This window comes from Chinchilla lanigera, unplaced genomic scaffold (genome assembly GCF_000276665.1).
Source record: "Chinchilla lanigera isolate Chin_1 unplaced genomic scaffold, ChiLan1.0 scaffold00055, whole genome shotgun sequence".
NCBI classification, from domain to species: Eukaryota; Metazoa; Chordata; class Mammalia; order Rodentia; family Chinchillidae; genus Chinchilla; species Chinchilla lanigera.
In genome coordinates this window covers 10,369,780-10,383,442 of record NW_004955456.1, presented here as the reverse complement: position 1 = coordinate 10,383,442, position 13,663 = coordinate 10,369,780, and the positions used below count along the sequence as shown (strand labels likewise).

At 44.4% G+C, this 13,663-nt stretch overlaps 1 protein-coding gene across 6 annotated transcripts in view; it reads left to right on the top strand.

The window, feature by feature from the left end:
* The window catches only part of Auts2 (autism susceptibility candidate 2), a gene marked incomplete in the record, with an annotated part of 1,123,237 nt that overhangs the window by 1,034,319 nt on the left and 75,255 nt on the right, over positions 1-13,663 (top strand). For all 6 annotated transcript variants that reach the window (XM_013520553.1, XM_013520552.1, XM_013520554.1 and 3 more), the window contains 1 exon segment: positions 3,688-3,739. In XM_013520553.1, the coding sequence (XP_013376007.1) occupies positions 3,688-3,739 (52 nt within the window).

Below are 13,663 nucleotides of genomic sequence, written 5' to 3'. Positions count from 1 at the left end.
TCCCCCGCCGGGACCCGGCCGCGCTGGATGCGCGCCGCGCGGGCTCCGCCGCCCCGGAGGCTGCCGCCCGGTTCGGATCTGGTTGGCGTGGCTCCGCTTTCAGACTTTGGCGAGGGAGCGGCGGAGAGACCCGCGGACAGAGCCGGGTTGGAGTTGGGCGTTTTCTCTGCGTGTGTTTTTGGTGGTTTCCCTCCCGGTCTCTTGACGATCGCGCACCGGGAGCCCTGCTGAGGACTCAAACCATGAACTTGGGGCTGACAGCACCGCCGAACCGCTCGCGGCCAGGTAATGCAGCTCTGGGGGCGCGGCTCGCGCGCCCGCCGTCGCGGGCGGTCGGAAGGGAGGCGGCCTGGTCGGGGGTCTTTTGTTGCGGCGGCCGGGCCCGCGGGCAGGGGTGGCAGGGCGGACTGACGGCGTCTGGCGCCCGAGCCCCCTCCGTCCCCCCTCCTGCTCCTCCTCAGCCCCCTCCCCGCCCCCGCCTTTGTACTTTCCTCGCTCGGCCGGGGCTCGGCCCGGGAGCGGCGGCGCGGGGCCGGGAGGGCCGGGCAGCCGCGGCCGAGCCCCCCGCGGGGTGGAGCCGGGGCTCCCCGACCCGGGTCCTCGCCAGCTGCGCTGCGGGTTCAGGGCCTGGTTTCTGGAGCAGCTCGCGGTCCGCGCCTGCACGCGGTGCCCGGGCAAGCGAAGGGACCGCCGGGCTCACAATTGGCCGCGGGTGAAAGAACTCGCGCTTAAGTTTCCGAGAGCTTTCGCTCGCTCCGCTTGTTCGAAAGTCGCTCCCCCGCTGATGTGGCTGCGGAGGGCGGCTCCGGGGTCCGAGTCCTTAGGGACGTGGGGTGGACCGGGAGCCAGATCCTCGGGCTCCCACCCTGTGCACGGAAGGCTCGTATTCGTTTTTCTCTTTCTCCGCCTCACCTCCTGGTCTGCTTATTTAACTTTTCCTTAAAACCAATGCGACTTCTAGTAATTTTTAGTATTAAGAAAAAAATCCCCCCTCCTTCCCACATGATACGTCCCAAAGAGACCTCAGTTTTTCTAGCATTTTTGAGTTCAGTCTCTTCGTGCTCTTACCCCCCAAAACCGAGCGAGGGAGAGAGAAAAGAAATGGCGAGTGAAACCTGAAAGTCCGTGGCGTGCAAAGAAAGGTACCATAGTTGGAGAGAGGGAAGACTGCACCCGCCGGCTCGTCTCGGCTCACCACGCTTAGTCGTTCTCATTTAAAAAAAAAAAGAAAGAAAGAGGAAAAAAGGCCAGGAAAATGATGGTGGTAATGGTGGGAAATGTAGACATTTCTGAAAGTGACGAAAATGAGAATTGTCCTACGATTAAGATACGAGGAGCCAAAATATGACTTGTACAAACGCTTTTAAAGTGTTCGGTGCAAGGAAAGTTCCTTGAAGAAAGGCGAAGGCTGTTCTCGTGGTTTTCACTTAAGACTTTGGCTAAGAAGCTTTTTTCCCCTGACTTTGTAGGACAGTGTCCTGCCGCATTTCTAACCGCCTGGATGGGAGGAAGAGGGATCCAGAATCCTTCTGATGAACGAGAATCCTATTGCTATCATCATCTTTTGCGGGTTTTTCCACGGAGGCCTTTTTTGAGACACCTCTTTGCCTGGTTACCCTTTGAAGCTTCGTGACACGTATCAGGGAATTCAAGGGTGAAAAGGCGTTTATTAGAACGCATACTCTCCTAAGCCTTTCTGAATGAGGTATCAGGCTTATTTCCATAACTTGCTCGTTGCCATCATGAGAATCATGTCCTCAAGTTTGGTTTAGACAAGAGGATCACAGAACGGTTTGTACCGTGCAGCGGAGTGCACAAAAGGTGCGGGTCCCAAGGAAGGTCTGAAGCGCAGAACCGAAGGGCCTGCTCACTTACATGAGTCCTTTCAGCATGCACACCTAGTGCAAAGGAAGACCTACTATTTGGGGGCCAGTTAGACTCATTTGAATATGTAACCTCAAATTTGTCAAGGGCTTTTGAGCTTGGTAAAATGATTTAATAAGTGGGTTTTTTTCCTTTTTAAAATGTCAATTTCAATTTTTTTTTTAAGCCACAAGTGTAACATGAAGAGAATTCCAAGCTAATCTAAGAGACACTTTTTTGTTGAAGGATAGCAAAATGAAATATTCCTATTGCTAAGTTTTTACCTGGGAAACTCACACATGCCTAGAAATCTCTCATTTTAGTGTAACAGCACCATTCGTGTAATTTTCACCTTATACCTCAGTATTTATCATCTGTTTGATGTGTAAGTTGTTTCTCTCTCCCCATGCAATACTTTTTTCTGGCAGTTCATTTTTATAAGAAGCCATTATAATATTTAGTTTTAAGATGTCAGGAAGGCTCTGAGTGTATATTTTATCCCCGCAAAGGAGAAAAAAAAAATCTATCTAGGATTTATTTTAAACTGTATATGTATAAGTATATACATTGAAGTACTTATTTTATACATTCATTTTTCTCCCTTGATCCCCTAAATCTTTTGAGCCACCCCATAGAAGATTAAAATTAAATAAAGGGAACACAGCCATAGTGAGGATATCTTATGTCTTTTTATGTCATTTGCATTGTGAACTAGAATTTGTCCTCCCGAAATACACAGGAATATTTCATTTTTGTCAGTGTAACATTGAAAAGACTAAATAGAATATCTTCTTTGTCCCCAAAAGGCAGTGAGTCAGAATATGCTATTCTTCAGACTTCCCCCGCCCCCTACTTCCTATATTTCTTTCTTCCATATTTATTCAGCATTCTATGCTTCGCTTTGTCAGAATATGCATCTCTATGTATAAAGTGTGAAAGACAAGTGATTTCTCACAAGGGTTACATAGAAAAAATAGGATACATAAAGCTAGACCATTATAACTTTAAATGAAGATACAGCCTCAAATTACTGTATATAATGAGGTTGCTAAATTTTTAATTTTTCAAGTCTTAGAAATATTCAGTGCTTCAGAAACATTACAGCATTTCCACTAAACCGACTTCATGTTTATTTTCCAGAACATTAGTGTATAATTTAAATTGGCTTTAGTCTTGCTATTTAAACAGGCTTATTTCACTTTCCTTGAGCCACTGTAATAATTAGCAGGCATGATCTCTAGAAAATGAAAAGGAAATAATGCTGGTGGCTGGGTTTTGGGCAGGTCAGCTTGCATCAATCTGAGCACCAAGGTCATCCTGGTTATTGCAAGAGACAGGGATCTTTAGGGTCACTAGATGAGCCTATAAAAAAATTAATACCTGACAGTGTTGGTTGACACTTTAGGGAGGAAAAGCTTAGCACTACATAATAGGCATTTCTGATTCGTGGAAGAAAATTGAAAAATAGGCATGTCTGCAAATACCATGCACAAAAATACCATTTCCAAAATAATGATCTGTCAGTGAAATTGGAAAATCATGAGAATGAGCTGAATCGCTTCGTGTATCATCTCCGAAATATGTTTTGCACAGATATTATGTCTAATAAGGACACATATTTAAAATCAGATTTTTTTTTTCCCTCCAGCAAATAGCTGCACTGCAGGTCTCTCTCGAGCAGTCAACTAGCACCACCTTATGGATGATTTGGAAAAATTACTACTTCCCTAAAATGTAGTAAACTGGCTCAAAATAATAGTAATCATGATGGGGCTTGCAATATCAATGACAATCATAACACTTTTTCCTCCTCCTCTTTTTCAGGCATCAGATGCCAGCTCTGAAAAACTCTTCAACACTGTTATTGTAAACAAAGGTAAGATTTCTTAATACTTCTGAGGAGTGTTTTTTAATAGTGTTAGTCTTATTGTCATGGCCAGGAAGAAAGCAAAACAAAATGTGGCCTTTTACTTTTCATTCTGGAGCTACTGTTCATATTTTGTGTTTTTGCACGAGCCAGAATCCGAATGCTTTTGTGACACATTTAAAAAGTTTATTTTAAAGGGATATGCCGAATCCTTATTTAAATGGATTTGACTGAGAAATCACTACTTACTATGTGACTGTAATTTAATGTGAGAAGCTATAATAGAGAAGAATGATTCCCAGAAGGCCTTAACTTGATTGTTACATATCCACAACCCCGCAGTGGGAGAGCTATACCTGGTCAGTGTGTACTGCAGACTGTAATCACGAGTGCATGTTTAGTATTCACCGTGTTATGGCCATAAACCAAGCCTTAGTCTGCTGTGGGCTTCCTGTAAAGTTAATAAATGAGCAAGAGGGCAGAATTTAAATATGCCCTATGCCATTAATTTCTTCCAGACCTCCATGTAGAGTAAGAGAGGCTAATGATATAGCAGTACATTAAGGGAAAAGTTACCCTAAATCATTGCCAATAGGTTTCTTGGCAGTTTTCATTTGTAGCAGTATTGTTGGAAATAATGAAATTTAGGGAAGTCTCTAATTACTGGCTTTGAAAGGTGTATAATTTGAAAGGTATAAATTATATAAACTAATCTTTCCCTTTCCACTATAGAACCAGATTTAGGGCTTTGTAGGGTAATTGCTAAATAAAGAAGATGCGCTTCCTGTGGTCATTTTTTTTTCTGTTGTTACATCAAGGGTACTTGGTAGCACTTGAACTAGGTTGGGCCCTCATAGTGTGAAACGTGGCTCCATTTCTGCACGCTCTAGTTGCCTTGGCTAGCATGTTTGCTAGCTGGTTAGTAAAAGTGCAGTTAGTTTGAGCTCCCAGATTATTTTAGAATGTGAACTAACTGCATTTTTAAATAGTACGTAATGTTTACAGTTCCCTAGAGGTGCATGTGTTTATGGGATTGCTGTTACTCCCTGAATTACTATCATATTGAATTTTATCCCTTTTTTATTGCATAATAGAGTTCCAGTTTTATATTTCATCATATTTTTTGATGGACTGAAAGTTTGTATAAATTTGTTATCCATAATGCTAAAAGCCTAATAAAAGAGGATATGTGCAGTTCCTAGCATCCGGTGCCTGTGTGTAAAAACGCGTAATTGTTTACTACTCGTTTTGATGATGGAAGGGGATTGTAGAAAGTGGAGTGAATATCTGTGTGAGAAAGAAGGCTAAGGGGAAAGGAGGCCAGGCAAGAACGGGCCACCAAAAGCAGGGCTTCTGTGATTCGGTGACCCTCAGGACCTCCAGCCACATGTGACTGTGTCTTTTTCTTTTTTTTTTGTTTTTTTGTTTTTTTGTTGTTCATTTGCTATAAAAAGCCTTGGAATGTCTTCCCTTCCTGGGATCAGCCTGGAAATGGGCGCTGGCTGTAGGACCTGCGCTGGGCCTGCACTGCCCTGCGAGCCTCTTCAGGGTGGATAGAGAGTGATTGATGAGGAGCCCTTGCCCTCCAGGCTCTCTGCTCGCCTCTCCTCCCTCCTCCGTTTCCAATCAAATGTTTCCCACATTCTTATTTTTGTTTACTTACAGAGTGTGATTTGTGGCATCTATTTGGTTGTGAATAGTCATCCCTCTGACAGGGTGCCTTTTCTTCTGAGCTGCTTTTCTAGGGGTGATTTAGTTGCCTTGAAAGGATTAAGGTTTCTTTGTGTACACTAAAATCAACATAGGCTTTTTCTAAGCTTTGCTTGGGAAACCATACACAAATAAGCATTTTAGTTGATGGCAGATTATTCCTTTGCCCCTTATTTCCATCAAAATGGCCTTTCTTTTCTCCTCCAGAGTTTCCCCTTAATGCCTTATGCTAATTCCTGTTGGTAACATGAATGACAAGAGGCAGAATCAGTGCAAATCCAGGTGCTGCAAAGTAGACTGCCTGATACCCGGTCCCTCCTCCCAAAAGAGATTAAGGGGGTGGGGGGTGGGGGGAAAAGCATTGGGATAGTTTTGTTAAGGGGATTAGTATTCAAACTGTTAAATATCAGGAAAACAACTTCAAAAAAGGGTTCATTGTGCAGCGACAATGTCAATAATTGCTTCAAGACAGGTGCAGAGAGTCTCGTTATGTGCTTGTGGTTTTTGGTCTGTTTTTACTCTGGGTAGTGGCAGTATTTACTGGATGGATGGTTGACAAGACCTTCAAGGAACTGTCAGCTCCGCACACATCAAGTTCAAGTTCTCCTGCAAAGCAGCCCGCCTGCCTGAAAGTCAGGTCTCCTGTCTTAGTCCAGTGTCTTTAGCCAAGAGCAATAAAAAGCATCGCAAGAAAGGGCAAATTTACACCAGGTAACAAACACTGCGGGGAGATTCTTCAATGCCTTAGCTTATTAAACAGTCTAACAAGAGTGCAGGGGAGCTGACATGTGTACCCCCCTGCACCTCCAGATGTTTCAAGCTACATGTCACCTCTCCCTCTCAGGAGTCTGGCAGTATTCTGGCCTTAGAGAAGCGTGGCTGTAAGCTGCTGGTGAGATTATGCTGCTGAGCCTGGTGGCGGCAGATTCGGTCCATAAAACTTCCCTGTGGGAGGGCAGTGCTAATCTCACACGCTGATTGTGGTGAGGGCTTAGGGGTGGCTTTGATGTTGGTCTTCACAGTGTGGCAGTGGAGCTGCAGGCTGAAGCAGCAGGGGCCGTGGCTCAAGTCCCATCGGTCTGCTCGCGAGCTTGAACAAGTCATTTAGCCTCTTTAGGTCAGGATTTTCAGTGGTAACACACCTAGTCCTGGGCCAACATCTCTGGTGGGGATAAAACAATGAACTGCTGAAGGGCAGGGATGGATGCAGCCCTGGGTACAATGAATATGTTTTCTGTAACTCACCTATTGATTTAATTTCGACTTTCCCTGTACTGAAAAGTCCATCCAATTTAATGGAGAACTAGTACGATCATGCTGTTTAGGTGTTCTGAAATGTCGCTTTCTTCTGGTGCCTTTTATTTCCTGTGTTAAAACAGCTTTGATTAAACAGCACGTGCTCGCACGCATGCGTGCCATGCTCAGTGAGAACTGGGTATTTCGAAAGAGGTATGGAGATGAGTCTCCAAATTGCCAGGATTAGGATTGTAGACATAAAAAAAATAGTTTCACTTTAATCAAGGTCATGGTTGCCTTATTTAATCTTTATGTGTTTAAATGTTTACAGGATGTTCATGTGAGTTTTATGAATCCTTCTGTCTCTGTGACTCAACCATCTGCTAAAGAAAAAATTAATTTTCCCACTGAGACAGAAGCAGAGAGAAAAAGACTGACTAACTTATTGTCCCTGTTTAGTTGGATATACTGCTGTAAGAGCAACAGGGCCTATACCTCAAATTCTGGAGTGTTGTACTTTCAAAGGAACTTTGTAGTCAGTTCAGTGTGGCCAGCATGCATTACCACGTCTCACCTGCTCTAGATCCCCTTGCTTATCTCAGTATGTCAGCATGTAGACAGAAGTGCAGAAAATGAGTGTTTCTTCGCTATACACAACCATCCTGCCAAGATAGTCTCTTCCCACACTCTTAGACTGCTCCAGAGCAGAGCTGCTTGCGGAGGAAGGAAAGAAAAGGGAAGGCGCATGCGGAGGAGAGTAGTGGTCAGGTGTTCTGTGGAGCCTTCTGTTTACGCAGTCACAGCCTGGACTGGGAGTCCATGGCAAGGCCAGGGGCACAGGCGAGGTCCGGGATGTTGCCCCTTCTTGCCTCAGAGCCCTCTTAGGATTTATCCTCAACCAAGGCAGACTTCAGACAGAAGCTGCAAGCAGCCAGGAAGTGTACTTCACCGGGTGGCTGACTTTCCCACCCCTCTTTCCATCACCTTTGTCTCTGATTGCAGAGTCGGACAGGGCAAGGCCCTCTGAGCTAGCCCGTAGAAGAGCTATGTCTAGCCGATGGGCATCGCTGAGACACTGGGGCTGGGGAACAATCTAGGTAGGAAGAGGCCTCCAATTTCTGCTCCCTCCTGCTGTCAGCACCCAGCATTTCCTGAAATGGAGAGGAGGACCTCCCAACCCTACAAGCCCCCTCGAGATCCCCATCAGATCCCCATTAGATTTAGACTTGAGGGAATCCCTTGGATTGGTGAGGAATCCTAGACCCCCAGTCACCATATAAGCAGCACCGCATGGAACTTCTGGGCCACCCTGAGCTCATGGTGGCCTCTTCTAGGCGTCCGCATGCACACTCGTGGAACACCCTTGGCCTCTTTTTGCAGTTGATTTTGTTTTGAGGATTTCTGGTGGGAAATGTAGGAATGCTGGTTGGAACATTTGGGCTAGTGAGTCCTTTGAGTAGTATGGTTTTGACTGCTTCGTAGGAAGAAGACTTGACTAAAAAACTGCCAGAGATCTGAGAGGGGAGGCGAGTATCTGTAAAGATACTGCTGGTTTAGTAACTAAACGCCTCCTACTCTAAGGGCAACAGTATCTCCTCTTTTGTTAGATTTAGACTTGAGGGAATCCCTTGGATTGGTGACAGGAAAGGTAAGTTATTTGTATATTACCAAGACCACAATGGGCTTTTGAGAAGTCTTTCCCCTAAAATAATTCCCTGCAGGGAAATAATGCAGCTGACTGTGGTATCTTTCTTTTAAAAAAAAGAACTAGTTTAGACTTTAAAATCCCTTTAAAATGAACATATGGAGATCATTTCAGTGTTCCTTGTAGCTTTTTGGGTCTGGGAGGGAGAACATGGTGAGAAGCCCGCTTCCAGCGTGCACAAGAGTAGACGGAGCCACTGTCAGCCTCTGTAGATCAGGAGTTGTGTTTTTGTCATATCTTAAATCCCACGGAAGGGGAAGTTGGAGTAGTTTGTATTTTTTTCTTCTCTGGATTTTTTTTATACTGTTTCAGAGCATTTTCTTGGATTTTTAGGAGGGAGCTGTCTGATGTGTGAAGAATTAAATAGTATTGAAGAGTAATTGGTGCTTGATGGGAGACAAAGGAGTTATGAGCAGTTCAGTTCCTCCTCCCACCCCATACTGCAAATAGCATGCAATCAGCTCCTTTTGTTATGGAAATTGACCTTCCTATAGAAGCTGACTCTCCCGCACAGACACTAGCCTATAGAATTATTTCTTGAGAATTCTTGGGAACAGATGCCTTGTGCTGTTAGTGTGAAACCACCAAGAAGAGCCTAAAAATATTTCATGTTGTGAGACAGTGTTTCCCTCTGGATGTATTTTTCCAGTATCTACTACCTGGTGTTTTGCTGAACTTGTGGACGTGTAGGTAGCGGGGAGTCGTGGGTAAACACTGGAGTAGAGAAGGGGCAGACCATACTCCAAGCCTTTGAAATGATCTCAGTGGAGTTTGAACTTGACAACACTGCCACTTTTCCAGAGAAAAGGCCGAAGGCCAGGTCCCCAGATCTTGAGCGCCCTGTGACCCCATAGCAGCAGATTACAGTGTGACAGATTCTTTTACTCAATGTTCAGACACCACTCTGTGTCCTTCTGAGCCCAAAAGAAGGCCCTTCTTTGCTTACTTTATTGGGTGATTACTGCGTCCTTGGAAAGAATTTTCCCTGTATTTGGTAATATTGGCATGAAAGCTTGAATGTTCCCCAGCCTTCCCTCAAACCATTTATATGTAGTGTTTCATGTGGCCAGTGGTGGAGTGCTTGGATGTCTTAGACAATAATATACATCCACAATAGACAGTTGTAAGATATTTTTTAACAACCATCATCTCCATCCTCAGGAGCTTTAATGAGAACAGTTAAAGGATAAAGGGCCTCCTCCCTGGTAACACTGTCAAGGCCATGGGTGAGGCCCACATGTGGTTTCTTGTATGGAGCGCGCCTGTGGCTATCCCATGGCCTCTGGAGTATTTCTAGTTTCTGACAACTACAGAGAAATGTTGTTTTCTCTGAAAATGTATGTTTATTTAACTAGGTTTCTTTTTGCTTCACAATCTGGATTCCATTCAGTCAGTTACCACTCCAATTAACTAACAATTATTTAACATTAACAGTAATTACAGACGCCAGTTAAGCGCCTACAGATGTCAACTGTTAGCTTTGTACCTAATCACTCAATGAAATGGAGAAAGTTCAACAAACATCAATTAGCCAAGCAATTAGTATGAGTTAGGAAAGAGCATGTTATCTATGTGAGAGCTGATTCAATTTATTTTATTTTGGCAGTAAAACACACACAGGCAAGCGGCAATAAGTTCCTCAGATAAGATAAAACTCCATTGTTTTGCAGCTTGCATAAGAATTCTTTCCTTCCCCGTGCATAAGTCAAATACAGTCTTGCCTGGAATTTATTTAACAAACAGAATTTGTCTGAATTACTCAGAAATCCAGGCAGTGCTCAGTCTCAGGAAGCAACTTTGGTGCATTATGAATCCAGGGAATATACTGTATAAGGAAATGCAAGAAAACTTCAGTGGAGAAAATGATTGATTCCCACTTGAGTAATCTGCTCTATGCATTTTGGGTTTTTACCAGTTTATTCCTGAACCTGTGGTGGAGCCAGCGCAACAGTGATTTTATTAATTTCATGGTGCCTGAACTTTTGCTCAGCTGTCTTTTATTTAGCCTGGAGCTAGCATCAAAGCATTTCTACCTACTTGCCTGGCCTATGCTTTAAAAAGAAGAAATAGCTCTCTATTGAAGAGAATTTATGAATTGACCAGGAAGATTCTGGGGCTACTTCCCCCCTGTCCCCATTGGATTCCCATACCCGCAGACTGACTCTGGTTTGTTGTTCTTGCTGGAATGTACCGGAAGTGTATTGCAAGGCCTGATATATAGTGGTCCATGCACTGGTATTTGGAGATTCATTTACCTCTCAGAAGAAAGCTAGTCCTAAGAGCTGTGCCACTCGTTCTTCTACTAGAAACGATTTTTTTTATCCCCCGAAGCCTGTAGATAGGAGTGGAAGAAGCCATTCCCCATGGAGTGCTCTGGCAGGTCTCTGGGGGTCTTATGTGCAGCTCTTTCCGTTTGTGTGAGCCTCATCAGGAACTGAACCCAAGCGTTGGAAAATAAATACACTGCTGCTGGAACGGTTTAGGTCAAAGACCCACTCACTGTGTCCTGTGGGCTTTTCTATCAAAACCGTTTAGCAGTATACAGCAGTACACCTGGACATGTTGGTTCTTGAGGGAAGGTTTGGCTCTTCTACATCAATTAATCAGGTGTCCATTAGTCTGTTTTTGTACATTTTGCTTCAGTGGCAAAAGAGCTCAGTGTGGTACAACCAGGAAGAGCTAACATTAGCTGGGCGTCAGCCGTGGATGTGCTGATGCTTTTCTTGTCTTTACTCTGCGGACTCAGCTAAAGGAGCAGCCCCATCCGTCCTGGGAGAGGGGAAAGAATGGCCAGATCTGTAGAATGCCTCCTGAAGTTGCAGCTTAAAAGTGGTGGGTGCAGCGAGTCATTTGACCAAAGTTGCCATCAGTGGAAGGGGAGGGAAACTGCTCCCACAGGAACCTGCGCTGTGGGAGAGGGATCCACAGATTTGGAAAGAAAGAGAAAATAAACACCTAACACAAGAGAGTCTGCCACTGGTCATTCCTAAAGTCCCTTCCTGTTATGTTAATGCAAACAGATGGGAGTGGCTTGCATAGCCTAGGTGATAAAATCAGCAGACTTCTCTGTTAGAGACCTATTTCACCACCAGCCATTTGCTTAGTCCCTATTAAGTTAGATCAGTTAAGTCCTCAAGAAATTAATTGCTTCCTTATTCTTTACCTGCTTTAGCTTATTGCTGGCTTTGAGGGACTAATGGAAAAGCTGCTTTAGAATGCAGAAATGACTTCCTGCATCCGAAAAGAATAACTGTTGGACTGATCAGATGTGTAGGTTCTGCATAATTAATTGGAGGAAGCATACAGGATCCGCCGCAGAGGAACTACGGCATGGCAGTGTGTGATGTAGTGTTCAGTCAGAACATGGGCTTTAAATTTGAGATTCACATGGGTGCAGACTTGAATCTTGGCTGCATCACCTAGTACCTGTGGAATTTGAGGCTACTTAAATCAGCACCGTTTTTTTCTTCTGTAAAATGGGAATAATCCAACCTCTCTCACATAGTTGCTATGAGAAGCAATTATATGTAAAGTACACTACCTTGCCCTGTGTTTTGATCTAATTAAACACGGAGCTGAGTATTTTACATACATTATACTGGCTGATCTTCACAGCAACTCTTCTGTTTTGCAAATAATTTCGAGCTAGCATCTGTACCTATAGGCGAGCAACAGGAAGTTGCATATGAATGCCTGGCATTTAGTGAGGACCTGTTTTCTACCAGGTAGTTTTGAAGCCAATTTATATGTAATTCACTCATTTTTTCAAATCAGGAAGCTCAGGTTCAGAAAGATTAACTTGCCCAAGGTGACACAGCTCCCATTAGTGGTGGAAATTAGTTCCAGCTGACCCCAAGGCACGCACTCAGGTAGGCCCTGTGGAAAATGGCAGAGAATAAAATAGGAAAGGTCCACACAACTGGATGAAGTGACTGGGATTTAGGGAACTAAGTGCCGTGAGAAGACACTGTCAAAGAACCCCAGACAGACAAGGGTCCCCCTCTAACGTTTCTCCCCACGTCCTCCCAAGATACTCTGTATTCTCTGCAGGCCAGTGGGCACTCCGTGTTGATGATGAAAGTTCTCATCAGGACTTTCCCACACCCAGCATCCCAGCATGTCTTGCATTATCCGATTAGATGTGACCCAAGCTGTCCTGCCGCTGTGTGCCAGCAGGGCACCTCCATGTCCTCACCTTCTCGTCGGACCATGTTTCTTCACGCTGCTGCTCTCCATGCCCCCTGCTGTGCCTATCCGTGAACTGATCCTCACTTTTCAGCAAAGTTTCGTTAGTAATAAGTTGGGATTTTCTAACAGGGGCATTTCCCTGGCAACCAGTGATATACACAGGGGGCCCAAATCTCTGCAGGGGCAGGCGGTGCTGTTCACAGAGAGTGGTGTTCTGTGGGCATTCAGGTTGGCCTCCCTGACCCTCGTAAACCTTGTATTAGAAAGAGGATGTTAAGAGCACATCATTGCTTTTCTGAGAGTCCTTTTGAAGAGGGAAATGTCTCAAGTGTGCCCGTTAATAGACTGATGTGGGAGGCGGTTATATTTGGATGCCTTTAAAAGCCACTTGGAAAACATTTTCCCTCTCTTATCTATCACCTTTCACATCTCTCTGCAGAGTAACACTAAAACCTAATTTTAGCCAAGCTGACATCATTTTCTCATTATCAGTTTATAAGCAGGAAAGGGTTTTCTCTGGTAAACCTCCACTCCTGGAAAGCCCCAGTCCTGCTGGACCTCCTGTCAAGGCATCTTTATCTTTAAACCTCTTAGAGAAACTTGGGTTCACCAAGGAGCCCTCTTCTGAATCAGAATGTGTTAGCTGATAAATCATGGCGTCTATCTGCGGTTGTTCCCTGTATTTCTTCAGTTGGCTCTAAGTAGAAGCCGTATTGACAGTAACTGTTTTGTTAAACAATTATTGAGCACTGATCACATAATAAGGCGCGACCAGAGTAGTAAGAATTTAAAGATACTGAAGGAAACTTTGTGTTTTTGTTTTTTATTTTTTTTAAGCAGGCACCAGGGATTGACCTCCAAGGCCTTCACATTGAGCTACATGCCCAGTTCATTTCTTTTATATTTAATTTTGAGACAGAGTCTCGCTACATTGCTGAGTTGCGTGGGCTGGGCTCAAACTTGAGCTCCTCCTGCCTCAGCGTCCCAGAGTGCTGAGATTAACAGGAGTGTACCATTGGGCCCAGCTCAAGGAAAATTCTTAAGTGACATACTGTAATGGCAAAGAGGTCAGTTACTATTTTTTTTTTTTTTTT